Here is a 20,931-nt window from a genome sequence, read left to right as displayed (position 1 = left end):
AGTCTAGTCTATAGTCTAGTCTATAGTCTAGTCTATAGTCTAGTCTATAGTCTAGTCTATAGTCTAGTCTATAGTCTAGTCTATAGTCTAGTCTATAGTCTAGTCTATAGTCTAGTCTATAGTCTAGTCTATAGTCTAGTCTATAGTCTAGTCTATAGTCTAGTCTATAGTCTAGTCTATAGTCTAGTCTATAGTCTAGTCTATAGTCTAGTCTATAGTCTAGTCTATAGTCTAGTCTATAGTCTAGTCTATAGTCTAGTATTGTCCAAAATCTGTGCATAGTGTTGTCTGTAGTTTTGAATGTGCACTGAATTAAAGTTTCTCTTAGCCCACTGTATGTTTATAACACCACCCTCTAATAAAACGAAGAAAATTAAAATCATCAATAACAAATAAAAATCATAGAAGAACAAATTTAAAGTGTTGTAATTTTATAGCAAACAATTTTGCGTAAATTTCAATTACTAACAAAATTGATTAAAAAACTTATAATAGTGGTGGCTTCAAAGTACTCAATGAAGTTGAAGATGGCAGCCATAAACAAATAAATTAGATTAAAATACATATAAATATATATAAAACTAATTTAAAAGTAACTAAATATGATGATATAAAAATAAAAACTTCAGTTTGAACTTTATAAACTAAAACAGGATGGGTTGATTTATGAAATTTTAAACTACATATATAAATAATAAGTTTATTAAACGTTAAACGATTAAAATATGCTTAAAATTAGATGGAAATCCCTTTTTATCCTTTTTGTATATTAAACAAAATTCTTCATCTTTTCAGATCGAAAAGCCTGGAAGAACGCAATCAAAATTTGATGCAAGAACTTGAGGCAGCCAACAATGAATTGGCATGTTTGCGTGATGAATGTAAAGAGCATAAATTTGAAAAGGCCGCCTTGAAGGAGGAAATAGGAGCAGTTAATACGGTAAGAATGAATGAAGAAAATTTTATATTTTCTGTAAACAAACCCGAATGACGAAATGTTTTTTCCTTTTTTGCTATTTATGCTAAAAGTTTTAAATTAGATATTCACACATACAGTGTGTGCTAATATATGAGTCGAATGATTTAGAAGTATTTTTAGAAATTTATCTCTATAGATCAAGAAGGTTCGAAAAAAGTGAAAATCTCTGCAAATATGCGTTTAAATGACAAAAAAGAAGCTCGAATTGTGATCACTGATATTTTAGAACCAAAAATCTAGATTTCATGTCAACAATCAAAAATTCTAAAAGCTTCAATAACTTGGAAAAATAAGCTCAATTTGTGATCACTAATAATTCAAGTACCTTCCTAAACATATGTATTCATACTTGCAAAATTTTCCTAAAAATAAAAAAAAATTAATAATAAACTTATGAATTTGTTTATCAAAGTTCTTTTGCCTTTTTCACACATACACACTTACACTTTCCTTATGCAAACAGCTAAACTCATATACTACAGCATTAATAGCAAAAAGGAGAGAATAAAAAGTTAAAAAAAAATGAATAGGAAACCAAACATATTTACTAAACTTTGTCTTATACAAACACTTTACGTACATCCTCCTAATTTTAATAATATTTTCAAACTCCTACACATGTGAACAGAGAATGAAAAAAAAGGAATCAAAAGTTTGTTTTCCCCTCCTAGTTCTAACGAAAAATTATTTTTCTGAATGGGCTTCAAAAATTCACATTCATGGTAATAAAAAAAAAAGAACCCAAAATATACTGCTTACCGTAGTAAGAAATATTTTATTTTAAATAGACCCGGCAGTTTTGAGGAAGTTACTAGTTACTTCATAGTATACTGGTGGCTCTCTAAGTAGTCACATACTAGTAATTATTAACAAATTTTATTTAAAATTTTTCTTGATATGAGATAACTTCTGATAAAAGTTAAAAAAACAACTCCTATAAACTCAAAAAGTTAAGCGGGATAATTTCCGTTTCTTGCACAGTGGGGTAGTAGTGATATTGTTATACATATATACCCAGCTAGCATTTTCTTTCAAAAAAGGATCTTCCGCGATTGGAGGTGGCGATTAAATTAATCTTCCACGATATCGTATTCCAATTACGAAAGTTCAACGCAACGGGAGTAACTGTGTCACAGCCGCGACTCTTCTCTATGAATCGTCTACGATGTGTTAAAAAGAGTCTTGACACAATCGTCTTAATGAATCTTCTACGATGCGATAAACAGAATCTTTACAAAATCGTCTTAATGAATCTTCTACGATGCGATAAAAAGAATTATAGAAGAGTCTTGGAACGATCGTAAAGAAGATTTTAATTGATCCTAAAATGCCTAAAAATATGCTAAAAATAAAAAGTATTGATATTCGTTTTATACTGTTTATTGCATTGGCATTTTTTGTCAACTTTAAATAAAAAAAAAAATTAAATATAAATTTGAATTCAATTATGAAAATAAATACATACATATGAATAATGGAAATAATTATGCAATAGAAAAATTATTAAAAAATAAAGTTATTTTTATAAATTTGAATTCAATTATGAAAATAAATACATACATATGAATAATGGAAATAATTATGCAATAGAAAAATTATTAAAAAATAAAGTTATTTTTCAGCCAAATCGTCAATTTTCTTGGCTTCATCAATCTTTTTGGTTCGGTCACTCTTTCTGAGACGGTCACCAGCATGAACAAAATGTTGTTGTAATACCTTATTTATACCTGCATCATCAGCTTTCGGAAATTTTGAATGGCAGACACCTTTAAAAAGAAAATAATTAGAATTCAGTAAAATCATGTTATAAAAAATACTTACTTGTTATAATTTTCGTTATATTGAATTCCTGAATACTGGGCTTACTGTTCGTTCCACGCCAACTCAATTTTGCAGCCACATCATCGCTCAGCATTTTTTAATTGCATTCCTGACAAACGAGTTGGAGCTGTCGCCACCCACTTTACCAATAACGTATTTCTGTGAAAATTTTGATATGAATATATGTATGTATATATGTATGTTTATATTAAAAAATATGTATATAGACGGATAATTATATACATACCAATTGAGCTACAATATCCACGTTCTCTTCTATTTGTTTATGTAATTCTTCCAACTGTTTTACAGTTTTTATGGGTAAAGTTGGCACTAAATTGGTTTTAATTTCCTCAGAATAAATTAATTTTAACTGACGCACTTCATTTCTTACGGTTATCACTTCCTCTGTTAGTCTGCCGATTTGCTGTTTTAGCGTGCGCACTTCTCCTAAAATCTCCGTCAACATATTTTGTTTACTATCTGAAAGAATTAATGTAATATAAAGTATAATGAATGAAATTATGACATTTATAATGTTCTTATACCTTTCTGATTATTTTATATTATAAATTTAATTTTTGATTTCTAATAAAACACTTTTTAGTTAATACACTTAGTATTTATAAGAAACTTTATTAAAAATTAAATTTTTAATTTAATAAACTTCAAAAACCACTTTTTATTCTTACTTGTCTCGACACTGATTATAAACTGAGTTGAAAAGAAGACAAAATAATTTGTTTTTGCTAAACGTTTATACGTATAACGGTAAAATTCGCCCAACTATCTCCAGAATCCGTAATCGGCGATTGTTGCGTAATATAAATAAACCGGTTTGACAATAATATATGCATCATTTGGAAGAGTAAAATATGATCGTTGACTAACAACAATCCTCCGATGATCGCTAAAATACATAAGCGACGATTAATTCGTTCAACAATCGCCAAAATTACTCGCAAAAGCATCTTTTGGTACATTAAAATATATATTTTTTTAAATAATCGTCAGGACGATTATAAAACGAGTCACAAAATGAAACAATCGTCTGGAAGATTGAAAAAAGATTCACAAAATGAGGACAATCGTGTGGACGATTAAAAAAATAGTCGCAAAATCATCGCGCTCGCCAATGAATCATGTAAATGCTAGCTGGGTAGCAGTATGTGTAAGTGTGTTTGTTAAAAATTTGTAAAAACTGTGTTGAAATTATTTGCTGAATACTTGAGTTGATTGATTTGGTTTTTATTTGCAAATTTTACAAGCTCTTGTCAAAATTTACTTAATTTTTATTATTTTCTCTTTTATTTTCATTCTTTATACGAAAATTTTGCAAATGAGTATTAGAGCGTGTGTGTGTGTGTATAAGTATTGTGCATAAGTGTGTATATTTATGTTGGTTATATTATTTTTTTTATGTGAATAAAATTTAATATTACGGTTACTTTTTCTTCAATGCCTTTATTATTTGTTAGATTAATTCTATACCCTACATTACTTTAATAAATTTGTTGGAATGTTTGTATCATCCCAATTTAATGGTCTCTCATAATGGATCGGAAAGACTTTTTGAATTGATTTTGCAAAGTCAGTCCGTCTCTGTGTCTCAGTTAACCCATTTAATGTCATACAAATGGGACCATGATATATCTATAGTCTAGTCTATAGTCTGGTCTATAGTGTAGCCTATAGTCTAGTCTATAGTCTAGTCTATAGTATAGTCTATAGTCTAGTCTATAGTCTAGTCTATAGTCTAGTCTATAGTCTAGTCTATAGTATAGTCTATAGTCTAGTCTATAGTCTAGTCTATAGTCTAGTCTATAGTCTAGTCTATAGTGTAGTCTATAGTCTAGTCTATAGTCTAGTCTATAGTCTAGTCTATAGTCTAGTCTATAGTCTAGTCTATAGTCTAGTCTATAGTCTAGTCTATAGTCTAGTCTATAGTCTAGTCTATAGTCTAGTCTATAGTCTAGTCTATAGTCTAGTCTATAGTCTAGTCTATAGTCTAGTCTATAGTCTAGTCTATAGTCTAGTCTATAGTCTAGTCTATAGTCTAGTCTATAGTCTAGTCTATAGTCTAGTCTATAGTCTAGTCTATAGTCTAGTCTATAGTCTAGTCTATAGTCTAGTCTATAGTCTAGTCTATAGTCTAGTCTATAGTCTAGTCTATAGTCTAGTCTATAGTCTAGTCTATAGTAGTCTATAGTCTAGTCTATAGTCTAGTCTATAGTCTAGTCTATAGTCTAGTCTATAGTCTAGTCTATAGTCTAGTCTATAGTCTAGTCTATAGTCTAGTCTATAGTCTAGCTATAGTCTAGTCTATAGTCTAGTCTATAGTCTAGTCTATAGTCTAGTCTATAGTCTAGTCTATAGTCTAGTCTATAGTCTAGTCTATAGTCTAGTCTATAGTCTAGTCTATAGTCTAGCTTAGTCTATAGTCCTAGTCTAGTCTATAGTCTAGGTCTATAGTCTAGGTCTATAGTCTAGTCTATAGTCTAGTCTATAGTCTAGTCTATCGTCTAGTCTATAGTCTAGTCTATAGTCTAGTCTATAGTCTAGTCTATAGTCTAGTCTATAGTCTAGTCTATAGTCTAGTCTATAGTCTAGTCTATAGTCTAGTCTATAGTCTAGTCTATAGTCTCGTCTCATAGTCTAGTCTGTCTAGTCTATAGTCTAGTTCTATAGTCTAGTCTATAGTCTAGTCTAGCTAGTCTAGTCCTATAGTCTAGTCTATAGTCTAGTCTATAGTCTAGTCTATAGTCTAGTCTATAGTCTAGTCTATAGTCTAGTCTATAGTCTAGTCTATAGTCTAGTCTATAGTCTAGTCTATAGTCTAGTCTATAGTCTAGTCTATAGTCTAGTCTATATCCTTCTATAGTCCTAGTCTATAAGTCTAGTATATAGTCTAGTCTATAGTCTAGTCTATAGTCTAGTCTATAGTCTAGTCTATAGTCTAGTCTATAGTCTAGTCTATAGTCTAGTCTATAGTCTAGTCTATAGTCTAGTCTATAGTCTAGTCTATAGTCTAGTCTATAGTCTAGTCTATAGTCTAGTCTATAGTCTAGTCTATAGTCTAGTCTATAGTCTGTCTATAGTATAGTCTATAGTCTAGTCTATAGTCTATTCTATAGTTAGTCTATAGTCTCGTCTATAGTCTAGTCTATAGTCTAGTCTCTAGTTAGTCTATAGTCTAGTCTATAGTCTAGTTATAGTTAGTCTAAGTTCTAGTCTATAGTCTAGTCTATAGTCTAGTCTATAGTCTAGTCTATTAGTCTAGTCTATAGTCTAGTCTATAGTCTAGTCTATAGTCTAGTCTATAGTCTAGTCTATAGTCTAGTCTATAGTCTAGTTATCGTCTAGTCTATAGTCTAGTCTATAGTCTAGTCTATAGTCTAGTCTATAGTCTAGTCTATAGTCTAGTCTATAGTCTAGTCTATAGTCTAGTCTATAGTCTAGTCTATAGTCTAGTCTATAGTCTAGTCTATAGTCTAGTCTATAGTCTAGTCTATAGTCTATAGTCTAGTCTATAGTCTAGTCTATAGTCTAGTCTATAGTCTAGTTTATAGTCTAGTCTATAGTCTAGTCTATAGTCTAGTCTATAGTCTAGTCTATAGTCTAGTCTATAGTCTAGTCTATAGTCTAGTCTATGTCTAGTCTATAGTCTAGTCTATAGTCTAGTCTATAGTCTATATAGTCTAGTCTATAGTCTAGTATATAGTCTAGTCTATAGTCTAGTCTATAGTCTAGTCTATAGTCTAGTCTATAGTCTAGTCTATAGTCTAGTATATAGTCTAGTCTATAGTCTAGTATATAGTCTAGTCTATAGTCTAGTCTATAGTCTAGTCTATAGTCTAGTCTATAGTCTAGTCTATAGCCTATAGTCTAGTCTATAGTCTAGTCTATAGTCTAGTCTATAGTCTAGTCTATAGTCTAGTCTATAGTCTAGTCTATAGTCTAGTCTATAGTCTAGTCTATAGTCTAGTCTATAGTCTAGTCTATAGTCTAGTCTATAGTCTAGTCTATAGCCTATAGTCTAGTCTATAGCCTATAGTCTAGTCTATAGCCTATAGTCTAGTCTATAGCCTATAGTCTAGTCTATAGTCTATAGTCTAGTCTATAGTCTAGTCTATAGTCTAGTCTATAGTCTAGTCTATAGTCTAGTCTATAGTCTAGTCTATAGTCTAGTCTATAGTCTAGTCTATAGTCTAGTCTATAGTCTAGTCTATAGTCTAGTCTATAGTCTAGTCTATAGTCTAGTCTATAGTCAAGTCTATAGTCTAGTCTATAGTCTAGTCTATAGTCTAGTCTATAGTCTAGTCTATAGTCTAGTCTATAGTCTAGTCTATAGTCTACTCTATAGTCTAGTCATAGTCTAGTCTATAGCCCAGCATATAGTCTAGTCTATAATCTAGCCTATAGTCTAGTCTATAGTCTAGTCTATAGTTCAGTCTATAGTCTAGTCTATAGTCTAGTCTATAGTCTAGTCTATAGTCTAGTCTATAGTCTAGTCTTAGGTCTAAGTCTATAGTCAAGTCTATACTCTAGTCTTAGTCTAGTATTACTCTAGTCTTAGTCTATAGTTCTAGGTCTATTGTCTAGTCTATAGTCTAGTCTATAGTCTAGTCTATAGTCTAGTCTATAGTCTAGTCTATAGTCTAGTCTCTAGTCTAGTCTATAGTCTAAGTCTATATCTAGTCTATAGTCAGTATCGTCTGTCTATATTCTAGTCTAGTAGTCTTAGTCTAGTCTAAGTCTCGTCTTATTAGTCTAGTCTATAGTCTAAGTCTATAGTCTTAGTCTATAGCTAGTTCTATTAGTCTAGTCTATAGTCTAGTTATAGTTCGTCTATAGTCTAGAGTCTATAGGTCTAGTATGTCTAGTCTATAGTCTAGTCTAGCTAGTCTATAGTCTAGTCTATAGTCTTAGTCGATAGTCTAGTTTATAGTCGTCTTAGTAGTCTATAGTCTAGTCTATAGTCTAGTCTACTAGTCTAGTCTATAGTCTAGTCTATAGTCTAGTCTATAGTCTAGTCTCTAGTCTAGGTCTATAGTCTAGTCTATAGTCTAGTCTATAGTCTAGTCTATAGTCTAGTCTATAGTCTAGTCTATCTAGTCTATAGTCTAGTCTATAGTCTAGTCTATAGTGTAGTCTATAGTCTAGTCTATAGTCTAGTCTATAGTCTAGTCTATAGTCTAGTCTATAGTCTAGTCTATAGTCTAGTCTATAGTCTAGTCTATAGTCTAGTCTATAGTCTAGTCTATAGTCTAGTCTACAGTCTAGTCTATAGTCTAGTCTATAGTCTAGTCTATAGTCTAGTCCATAGTCTAGTCTATAGTCTAGTCTATAGTCTAGTCTATAGTCTAGTCTATAGTCTAGTCTATAGTCTAGTCTATAGTCTAGTCTAGTCTATAGTCTAGTCTATAGTCTAGTCTATAGTCTAGTCTATAGTCTAGTCTATAGTCTAGTCTATAGTCTAGTCTAGTCTATAGTCTAGTTTATAGTTTAGTCTATACTCTAGTCTACAGTCTAGTCTCTAGTCTAGTCTAGTCTATAGTCTAGTCTATAGTCTAGTCTAAAGTCTAGTCTATAGTCTAGTCTATAGTCTACTCTATAGTCTAGTCTATAGTCTACTCTATAGTCTAGTCTATAGTCTAATCTATATTCCAGTATACTGTTTTGTCTATATTTTTGTCTATACTCTAGTCTATTCTATTGTTTACAGTCTGGTCTTGTCTGTATTGCAGTCTGTGGTTAAGTCTATAGTCTAGTCTGTAGTGTAATTCTAGCGTAAGAATAATTAAGTACTTTAAAAACTAAACTATTTCAAGACTTCAATTATCCAGCCCGGTAGTGACATTTTTAATCGACCAAATACAATACCTCTTGTCGGCTGTAGGGCATTCTTTATTTCTTTGTATATAGTAAAGTTTTTTATTATACCCTCCACCACCATCAGTGGTGATAGAGGGTATATATAACTTTGTCATTCCGTGTGTAACACCAAGAAATATTCATCTGAGACCCAACAAAGTATATATATTCTGGGTCCTTATCAAATTCTGAGTCGATTTAGCTATGTCCGTCTGTCTGTGTAAAACACGCTCACGATAAAACGAAGCAATAGAGCTTAACCAAATTCACCCAAAATGTTCTTCATTTTCCTAAGTTGTTTGGTATTGCAAATGGGCAAAATCGGTTCACACCGGGAAAAGTTATGAATCAAAATTTAAAACAACCTCGGAAAAAAGTAAGCATTTTTTACACATTCTGATGTAGTTTTCTCGAAAACTATGCAAGATAATTCCATGGAAATCACCATACATTCGTTTCTGCACAAGATCTTGACCCTTCTGAAAATTGCCAGAATCGGTCCACAATTTCATATACCTCCCATACAAAAGTACATATTCCCGGAAAATGGGTTTTTTGTTAATAACTTCCGCCACAATGTCGATATCTTCACAAAATTTTACAAATTAAAATCTTATGTCAATAGAATTCTTTCAGAGGAAAAACTTTATGGATCGGTCCATAATTGGACATAGCACCCATACAAGGTCCCTCCCGAAAATCACTTAAACGCTCATAACTCATTACTAAATTATGATATCCAAATAAAATTTGGTATAAGTATTACCCATATGCATAGAAATACTACTGTGATTTTTTTCCGATCGGTCCATAATTGGTCATAGCTCCCATACAAGGTCCCCTCCCGAAAATCACTTAAACGCGCTTAACTCATAACTAAATTAAGATATCCATATAAAATTTGGTACAAATATTACTCATATGCACAGAAATATTGTTGTGAAATTTTTTTCCGATCGGTCCATAATTGATCATAGCTCCCATACAAGGTCCCCTCCCGAAAATCACTTAAACGCGCATAACTCATTACTAAATTAAGATATCCAAATAAAATTTGGTGTAGGTATTGCCCATATGCATAGAAATATTACTGTGAAAGTTTTTTCCGATCGGTCCATAATTGGTCATAGCTCCCATACAAGGTCCCCTCCCGAAAATCACTTAAACGCGCATAACTCAGTACTAAATTAAGATATTACTCATATACACAGAAATTTTGTTGTGAAATTTTTTTCCGATCGGTCCATAATTGATCATAGCTCCCATACAAGGTCCCCTCCCGAAAATCACTTAAACGCGCATAACTCATTACTAAATTAAGATATCCAAATAAAATTTGGTGTAGGTATTGCCCATATGCATAGAAATATTACTGTGAAATTTTTTTCCAATCGGTCCACAATTGGTCATAGCTCCCATACAAGGTCCCCTCTCGAAAATCACTTAAACGCGCATAACACATCACTAAATTAATATATCCATATTAGGTTTGGTAAAAGTATTACTCATATGCACAGAAATATTACTGTGAAATTTTTTTCCGATCGGTCCATAATTGGTCATAGCTCCCATACAAGGTCCCCTCCCGAAAATCACTTAAACGCGCATAACTCATTACTAAATTAAGATATCAATATAAAATTTGGCACAAGTATTACTCATATGCACAGAAATAATACTGTGAAAATTTTTTTCGATCGGTCCATAATTGGTCATAGCTCCCATACAAGGTCCCCTCCCGAAAATCACTTAAACGCGCATAACTCATTACGTAATTAAGATATCCATATGGTACAAATATTACTCATATGCACAGAAATATTACAGATAATTTTTTTTCCGATCGGTCCATAACTGGTCATAGCTCCCATACAAGGTCCCCTCCCGAAAATCACTTAAACGCACATAACTCATTACTAAATTAAGATATCCATATAAAGTTTGGCAAAAATATTGCTCATATACAGAGAAATATTACTGTGAAATTGTTTTCCTATCGATCCATAATTGATCATAGCTCCCATACAGGTCCCTTTCAGAAAAATACTTAAAGGCACATAACTCATTACCAAATAATGATATAAATAAATACTATTTTTGTTCATAAATACTATTTTGTAATGCAAAAAGCACTTAATGCTATTTCAAAAATTTTTCACGATCGGTCTATATTTGGTCATATCTCTCATACTAGGTCCTGCCCCTAAAAGCGCTTTAACCGTATTTAACTATTTGCATTATCAATTTGTGTAGAACAAAATTATATATATGTATGTATTTTTAAAATCCTTAAATCTTTCACACACATGCATACATGCAAATACGAGATATCGCTAAAGCATATCTTAGGGCGCTATAAAAATTTAAATGAAAGTGGCGTTTCTAATGTTCAATAAATCTTGGAATTGTAGTAGATTTAAGTTGTTTAAATCTTGGGATTTTTCTATTTAAGACATGAGAAAACTTATTTCTACAAATATTTTATTAATTAGAAATGTATTAATACAAAAGTTGCTGGTGGAGGGTATTTAAAATTCGGCTCAGCCGAATATAGCACTCTAACTTGTTTCGAGTGTATGATTGTATTATTGTAGTGTGTTATTACTGTTACCTTTTATAAAGTATATGTTTTTTTGTAATAAATTTTAAAGTACATACTTAGTAATTGAAAAATTATGAATGGAATTAATAAACTTATGAAAATATCTTAAACCGACACAAATTAAGGGGAGAATAAAAGGGAAAAGGGGAGAATTAAAGGGAAAATAGGTGTTTGTTAATTAGCAAAAAAATCGATTAAAACTTAAATTAATTACTAGACTTAATGCAGAGAAAATAAAATCATTAATTTTTTTCTCGAATATAATCTATCCAGAAAAGCTAATCAAGCAAAGAGAGAGTTTCAATGGATGGATGGATAAGTGACTGAATGAGTGAATAGATGGACGTTTGGTTGCATGAATAAACACAAAACATAAAGTAAACTACAATACACTAAAACACATACGAACAAACTACCACTACATAGATTAAATGGAAACAAAAAAACCCGATAAACGTTCCATCTACTCTTCAGTAACAGTTTCGTAAAACTCTATATAAAAAACACAAATTGGTCTGCCCTCCTATTTATCCTTTTTTTTTTGCCCATATACATTTTATTTGAATTTTCTTCATCAAATAATGTTTTTTTTTTACTTCTTCTTTCCACTGGTTCTTTATTTTTGAACCCTTTTAGCTCTTCAGTCAAATGGTGATGGGTTTTAATGGTAAAAACAATTTAGATATCGATAGACTGACAACCATGTTGGAGGAAAATCGTACATTGTTAAATGACATGGCAACCAAGGAGTGTACGGATGGTGCAACTTTGCCAAAATTATTATTCGAATTAGTAGAGCAGGCAACAACAGCAACAACAACGACATCAACACAAGATGGCAACAAAAAGACTACTACGACATCATTGCAACACAGTCGTAGTCCAACACCCAGTCATGAAGCTGGATTAGTGGCAGACGCCACTAAATTGTGTCATAAACCCCAGGGAGCTGCAATGGAGGATGACGACGATGAGGAAGATGATGACGATAATGTTGCAGAAAATGGAAATGATAATGAAAATATGACATCATTAACATCAAATGTTAAACAATTGCAACAAGATGAAATGCCATCAGAAGAAACAGCAGCAGCCTCAACGACATGTACCGACAACAAAACACCTGCTCACTCACAGCCATCATTGACTCATGGGTATGATGATGTTGCAAAAACTAATACTGATGAAAAACTTATTGTTACGACACAGAATAAAACCAAAAAACATCATCGTAAAACAGCAGCAACCAACAATAGAAAATCTTCATCAGCCTCAGCTGCCCACTCAACAATGCAACAATTGTATGCTGCTGAAGTTATTGGTAAAGCGACATCGGCTCAGGAAATTGCTGGTAACTTACCCAAGGTCTGGCGTGTCTTAATGGAACTCTTAAGTCATCACAAAATTGATCCGGTACAATTTGAGGAAAATGGCAAAGGTGAAGATTGCTATAAGTCGGTGGAGACACCAAATGGCCCCAAAGCCGAATTAAGTGTTAGCAAGACGTATATTAAATTGAAGGTAAGTTTTTCTAAAAACGGATACTTAACAAAAATTTGCACTAAATTAAATAACTTAACTGAATAATAGAATTAAGCTTAACTCAAACTATATAATGGACTACATATACATAGTCGGCTAAAAATAAATATTATACCACAATCAAGACTACGGATTATACAAAAAATTGAATAATGACTAAACTATGAACTAGAAGCCTAGAATATGGACTAGACTATAGACTAGACTATATACTAGACTATAGACTATACTATAGACTAGACTATAGACTAGACTATAGACTAGACTATAGACTAGACTATAGACTAGACTATAGACTAGACTATAGACTAGACTATAGTCTAGACTATAGTCTAGACTAGACTATAGACTAGACTATAGATTAGACTATAGAATAGACTCTAGACTAGACTATAGACTAGACTATAGATTAGACTATAGACTAGACTATAGATTAGACTATAGACTAGACTATGGGCTAGACTATAGACTAGACTATAGACTAGACTATAGACTAGACTATAGACTAGACTATAGACTAGACTATAGACTAGACTATAGACTAGACTATAGACTAGACTATAGACTAGACTATAGACTAGACTATAGACTAGACTATAGACTAGACTATAGACTAGACTATAGACTAGACTATAGACTAGACTATAGACTAGACTATAGACTAGACTATAGACTGACTATAGACTAGACTAGACTAGACTATAGACTAGACTATAGACTAGACTATAGACTAGACTAAAGACTAGACTATAGACTAGACTATAGACTAGACTATAGACTAGACTATAGACTAGACTATAGACCAGACTAAAGACTAGACTATAGACTAGACTATAGACTAGACTATAGACTAGACTATAGACTAGACTATAGACTAGACTATAGACTAGACTATAGACTAGACTATAGACTAGACTATAGACTAGACTATAGACTAGACTATAGACTAGACTATAGACTAGACTATAGACTAGACTATAGACTAGACTATAGACTAGACTATAGACTAGACTAGACTAGACTATAGACTAGACTATAGACTAGACTATAGACTAGACTATAGACTAGACTATAGACTAGACTATAGACTAGACTAGACTATAGACTAGACTATAGACTAGACTATAGACTAGACTATAGACTAGACTATAGACTAGACTATAGACTAGACTATAGACTAGACTATAGACTAGACTATAGACTAGACTATAGACTAGACTATAGACTAGACTATAGACTAGACTATAGACTAGACTATAGACTAGACTATAGACTAGACTATAGACTAGACTATAGACTAGACTATAGACTAGACTATAGACTAGACTATAGACTAGACTATAGACTAGACTATAGACTAGACTATAGACTAGACTATAGACTAGACTATAGACTAGACTATAGACTAGACTATAGACTAGACTATAGACTAGACTATAGACTAGACTATAGACTAGACTATAGACTAGACTATAGACTAGACTATAGACTAGACTATAGACTAGACTATAGACTAGACTATAGACTAGACTATAGACTAGACTATAGACTAGACTATAGACTAGACTATAGACTAGACTATAGACTAGACTATAGACTAGACTATAGACTAGACTATAGACTAGACTATAGACTAGACTAGACTAGACTATAGACTAGACTATAGACTAGACTATAGACTAGACTATAGACTAGACTATAGACTAGACTATAGACTAGACTATAGACTAGACTATAGACTAGACTATAGACTAGACTATAGACTAGACTATAGACTAGACTATAGACTAGACTATAGACTAGACTATAGACTAGACTATATACTAGACTATAGACTAGACTAGAGACTAGACTATAGACTAGACTATAGACTATACTAGACTATAGACTAGACTATAGACTAGACTATAGACTAGACTATAGACTAGACTATAGACTAGACTATAGACTAGACTATAGACTAGACTATAGACTAGACTATAGACTAGACTATAGACTAGACTATAGACTAGACTATAGACTAGACTATAGACTAGACTATAGACTAGACTATAGACTAGACTATAGACAACTATAGAGACTATAACTAGACTATAGACTAGACTATAGACTAGACTATAGACTAGACTATAGACTAGACTATAGACTAGATTATAGACTAGACTATAGACTAGACTATAGACTAGACTATAGACTAGATTGTAGAATAGACTATAGACTAGACTATAGACTAGACTATAGACTAGACTATAGACTAGACTATAGACTAGACTATAGACTAGACTATAGACTAGACTATAGACTAGAGTATAGACTAGACTATAGACTAGACTATAGACTAGACTATAGACTAGACTATAGACTAGACTATAGACTAGACTATAGACTAGATTGTAGAATAGACTATAGACTAGACTATAGACTAGACTATAGACTAGACTATAGATTAGACTATAGACTAGACTATAGACTAGACCATAGACTAGACTATAGACTAGACTATAGATTAGACTATAGACTAGCCTATAGACTAGACTATAGATTAGACTATAGACTAGCCTATAGACTAGACTATAGATTAGACTATAGACTAGCCTATAGACTAGACTATAGATTAGACTATAGACTAGCTTATAGACTAGACTATAGACTGGACTATAGACTAGACTGTAGACTAGACTATAGAGTAGACTATAGATTAGACTATAGCCTAGCCTATAGACTAGCCTATAGACTAGCCTATAGACTAGACTATAGACTAGCCTATAGATTAGACTATAGACTAGCCTATAGACTAGACTATAGACTAGCATATAGACTAGACTATAGATTAACCTATAGACTAGACTATAGACTAGACTATAGACTAGCCTATAGACTATAGACTAGCCTATAGACTAGACCTATAGACTAGACTATAGACTAGCCTATAGACTAGACTGTATACTAGCCTACACTATAGGATAGACTATAGCCTACACTATACACTAGAATATAGACTGGAATGTAGCCCACACTATAGGCTAGACTATAGCCTTCACTATACACTAGAATATAACCTACAATATAGACTAGACAATAGTATATACTGGTGCAAATTTCTCCAGTTGTATTGCCTTAAAAAATTGTCCTTGCAAAACAATGTCATATCAAATACCACCCACTTACAGTAGCTGAGTAAATTTCTTCACTTTATCTTTTTGTAAACTACGAAGAAGTCGTAAAAAATGGCAACAATAAAAAAGTTCTTCACTTCACATATTAACTCATCATTTTCCTGCTTAAGTCTAAAGACTTGAAGTATGTTGTTACTTTTTTCGTGATATTCCTGTGCTCTCCTCAACTGACAAGCTGCTCATATTAACTTTGTTATAATTTTACCAGTATTGCTATAAAAGTGATGCTTGCGTAGGATACTTATAACAATATTTTTTTTTTTATATGAGTCCTTGCTTATATTGTGTTGTCTGCTGCATGTTTGTTGCCTGCCCTCTGTTATCCTGTTATTGTAAAATTTCTTACTTTACTTTAAGTAAGAAACTGTAAAGTTTGTTGTGGCTTTTTTGTTATTTTTTTTTCTCCAAAATTTTGTAGTATTTTTGTTGCTGCTGTGTTACTTGCTCTAACTCTAGCTGGTAATTGAATTTATTGTCTATCTCCGTTGGGTTTTCACCACCTCCTGACAAGAATATTTATGTTTGTGGAAAAAATAAAGAAAATAGAAAAACGTATATTGTATAATGTTCAAATACTAGAAGATATAAAACAAAATTGAGGAAGTAAATGGTAAAATAATGTCGAAATATTGCGGTTACTACTACAGACTCCCTCTCACGCAGTTAGTTTAATATTATTGACAGAATTTGTGTTGTTTTTGTTGTGTGGAGGGGAGTAGGAGTTAGTTTAGGAAGTTAGCAAACATTATGTTGAAGGTTAGATTAGTATTAATGTAATGATATTGAAGGTTTTATGTTTATTCCTGGAGGAAATAAAAAAATTAGGGTTATATATTTATCTTAAGGTTCTCTACATTTCTTTTGATTCTCTAAAGAATTTGTATTAAATAATGGATTATTTTTTGAAGAGTTGATGACCATTATATTTAGTTAAATGTTGGAATTTGTATTCAATAATGTTTTTGTATATTTTTTTCTGTTGGTAGCTGTTAGCAGTTGATTAGGTTTAAAGATGCGATTGGCTACAGGGGAAATTAAGACTTTTTGCAGTTTTTAGAATAAAACTAAAAAAGGTTGCCTTAAAATTAAAAAAAAAAAAAACTAACAACAAACATGCAAGAACATTTTTTTTCGCAAAAACTAATCAATTTACTTTTTCCTTTTTCTTCTCTTTTCATACATCTCATCATCTCATGCACAATGGTCATGATGATGGACTCTGCTATTACGAAAACAACAAAATATGATTTATTAACTATCAATAACCATAAACTGAATACAACAACGACAACAACAACATTTCCAGGATCTTATATTGGAGAAAAAGTCTTTAGTTAAAGAAACCAATCGCCTGAAAACCTTAAACAGTCATTTGGATTATCGTCTCAACGAACAAGAAAAACGCTTGAGTGCTGTTAGTTTGGAATTGACAAAAACTTGGCATTTGGTTGGTAAAATGCAACGTCAACACCGTCAATTACATACACAAGAGCAAATCTTACGCTATCAGCTGCAACAAAAGCGTCGTTTGCTCAGTGAACTCAAGGATGAGCTGGAGTATTGTCGTCGCAAATGGGCGGCTGCACGTGCCAAAAATGATGAAAGTCAAGAGCAATGTAATGATTTACGACGTGAATTTGCCAGGCGTAAATTGGAGGATGCCAATAATTCGGCTGAAAGTGGTTACAGTGATTCGGGTGGCCCAGCTTCGGATGAGGAAGTTGTGGTGGTAGTGGGACAAGATGTTGTTGATGGTGTTGCTGGAGATGCGGATATTGAAGTTGATGATTTAGAGCAGGAGGGTGCTTTGGCAGCCAGTACAGCTGCTGGTGGTTGCGTTAATTATAGACGCAAACGTTTGAGGGAAATGTTTGAACATACTCGTAAAATCAAACGTATGCAAAGTACTTCGCCTGGCAGGGCTGGTAATCCGATGCAACCTGAAATTGTAGTATTGCGTTGGAATAGTGCTCCTCCCACCTGCGGTTGGAGGGATAGTGGTGGCTTAGAGGAAGATGAAGACGACGAAGTAGAAGGTATAGCTTCTTCCTCTAACACTTCCTCGGAGAGGGGAGCTATACCAAAGGCACCCAATAGGCCTTCTAGACGTCCTAAACGCCGCAGCGCTGAACGCTTAGATACTGATGATAAACCTATAGCTGAAGCTGAGCCTGCTGATGACAGAGCCTGCAGAATTCAAAAGCTTGAACAACAATGTAAAACCTTGATAAAACAGGTATTGGAAACATCCGATAATCGTGAGCGTTTGGAAGTGCAACTTAAACGTTTTCAAGATGAAATATCTCCAGTGCAACATGCCGTTCCTTTGGAAGAACTTATAAATAAGAAACGTTTCGAACGTATGACTCGTGCTAGTTCAGTGCCAATTACCGGTTCAGGCTCTCTAACTCCGCGGGAAGAGGAATATACGCGCAAACGTTCGGAACGTTTGGAAAGATTAGAAGAAGAGAGTCGCCAATTAATGTCACGCATTAAACGCACCTCTGATAGAGGTCATTATTTGCGTTGCTCCTTGGATCGTATAAGAAGAGCTCCTCTCAGTCGTGAGGGCAGCTTAGAAAGTAATACTGAAGACGATGTCCGCAAGCCCGGAGAAGAGGAAGAACCAATTTCTAGCACTGAATCCAACTCCCAAGATAACTCACAATCGGAAAATCTAAATAATAAACCAAGTCCTTTAACAGCCGAAGAAGAAGCCTATACACAACGTCGTGCGGCCCGTTTGCAAAGACTTGAAGAAGAAAGCAAGCAATTGTTAACCAAGCTCTCCAAAAATAATCAAAGAGGTGATAATATCGGAACTAAACTTGATACTCTACATGAACGTTATAAATCTCAAGAAGAACCCACCAGTTCCAGTAGTTCTCAACAAACTCCAGCTATAGCAACAACTTCCTCACAATCAACGAACACTACTTCAACTCCCGGCAAAATGTCGGTGGAACAAAGAATTGAAAATATAGAGAAAATCTCCTCTAATCGTGAAGAACGTTTGCGCATTTTAGAAGAAGAGGGACGCCTGCTAATCAACAGGCTATCGGAAACCTCCGAAAAGGGTACCAAAATGATCAATAGAATTGCTGAAAGAGAACTCAACCGCCAGAAGCGTGCCTCCTCTACCCCCAATAGGGACAGTTCCTTAGATAATGATAGCTCTACCTCAGCTAAAGTTGTAAATGAAAATTCTACCTCTGACGAAACGCCTGTAGCGGCAGCGCTTTTACCCACACCAAAAAATGTGGCTTGCTCTAGTATTGTATCCGAGGAGCTCAATGAAAGGGTAACCATAACCACTATACCAAGTCAAATAGCCGCCCATCAGGGTGCCATTCCCAAATCTAAACCCACTTTACAGTTACTGGCCGCACGTCCCAAATCCGCTAGATTACAGAAATCGGAAAATAAGACCAATGATAATGCAAATGAATCTTTGGAAGATATGGTAAGACGTTTGCAATCATTGCCCTTCCCAGGTCAGGAACAAACAACTAAACCGGAAATAACTGAGGAAAAAGCGAAAGAATTTGAAAATGATTTAGAAGCCTCTAGCATGAAAGAAGATATTGCTAGATATGAAGAGCATAAAATGCCTGAAAATAATGAAAATCTTTCCGATTCCAAAGAGTGTCCCACAAATGCTAGTGAGCAATTAAAAACTCTCGAGACCTCTGTAGTAACAGAAGAAGTTGCTGTTGTTACTCAAACTCCAGAAGAACTTAACTCTCCAAATAATTGTTCTGAACAAGATTAATTTTACTACGATAAGACTTTATTCTTCGTGTTCAATTATTTTTAAACTTATTTATTAACATCATGATTTGCTGATTGTTCATTCGATTTCCTCTAGGGCATCGTTTGAATATATTCTCTATAAAACGTTCAGTTAATATTACAATTTAATTTAATGATATATTTTCAGATTTATTTACATATATATTTAGATTTTTAAATGATTACGATAAATAATTGTAACTCGTAAGAAATAAAGGTTTCTTTCGTTTTGCTACTTAAATTTTTGAATGTGTTTTTATTTGGTACTATATAATTTCAAAAAACCCTTAATACTGAATTATATATCTTTTAATTTTGTTCGTTATAACTTAAATTCAGTTCTAGTTCAGTCTAGTTCAGTTCTAGTTCAGTTCTAGTTCAGTTCTAGTTCAGTTCTAGTTCAGTTCTAGTTCAGTTCTAGTTCAGTTCTAGTTCAGTTTCTAGTTCAGTTCTCTAGTTCGTTCTAGTTCAGTTCTAGTTCAGTTCTAGTGCATTCTAGTTCTTTTCTAGTTCAGTTCTAGTTCATTCTAGTTCAGTTCTAGTTCAGTTCTAGTTCAGTTCTAGTTCAGTTCTAGTTCAGTTCTAGTTCAGTTCTAGTTCAGTTCTAGTTCAGTTCTGTTCAGTTCTAGTTCAGTTCTAGTTGCAGTTCAGTTCTAGTTCAGTTCTAGTTCAGTTCTAGTTCAGTTCTAGTTCAGTTCTAGTTCAGTTCTAGTTCAGTTCTAGTTCAGTTCTAGTTCAGTTCTAGTTCAGTTCTAGTTCAGTTCTAGTTAGTTCTATTCAGTTCTAGTTCAGTTTCTAGTTCAGTTGTAGTTCAGTTCTAGTTCAGTTCTAGTTCAGTTCTAGTTCAGTTTCTAGTTCAGTTCTAGTTCAGTTCTAGTTCAGTTCTAGTTCAGTTCTAGTTCAGTTCTAGTTCAGTTCTAGTTCAGTTCTAGTCAGTTCTAGTTCAGTTCTAGTTCAGTTCTAGTTCATTCGTTCTAGTTCATTTCTAGTTCAGTTCTAGTTCAGTTCTAGTTCAGTTCTAGTTCAGTTGTAGTAAAGTTCTAGTTCAGTTTTAGTTCAGTTCTAGTTCAGTCCTACTTCAGTTCTTGTTCAGATCTAGTTCAGTTGTAGTTCAGTTGTAGTTCAGTATCTCTTTATTTCTTATT

At 33.1% G+C, this 20,931-nt stretch overlaps 1 protein-coding gene across 1 annotated transcript; it reads left to right on the top strand.

The window, feature by feature from the left end:
* Positions 1-795: 795 nt before the first annotated feature.
* On the top strand, positions 796-20,018 carry LOC119614063 (the record flags this gene model as incomplete). Its single annotated transcript, XM_037970165.1, has 3 exons — positions 796-940; positions 11,913-12,797; positions 17,301-20,018. Coding segments are annotated over 3 exons (3,496 nt in total), but the record flags the coding sequence as incomplete, so codon positions are not given.
* Between the last annotated feature and the right edge of the window lie 913 nt (positions 20,019-20,931).

The sequence above is a fragment of the Lucilia sericata genome, unplaced genomic scaffold, assembly GCF_015586225.1.
Source record: "Lucilia sericata isolate MDLA Ls3-8-SP2 unplaced genomic scaffold, ASM1558622v1 Contig002545F_arrow, whole genome shotgun sequence".
NCBI classification, from domain to species: domain Eukaryota; kingdom Metazoa; phylum Arthropoda; class Insecta; order Diptera; family Calliphoridae; genus Lucilia; species Lucilia sericata.
The sequence above is the reverse complement of the archived record's forward strand: the minus strand, read 5'-3'. Positions and strand labels throughout refer to the sequence as shown.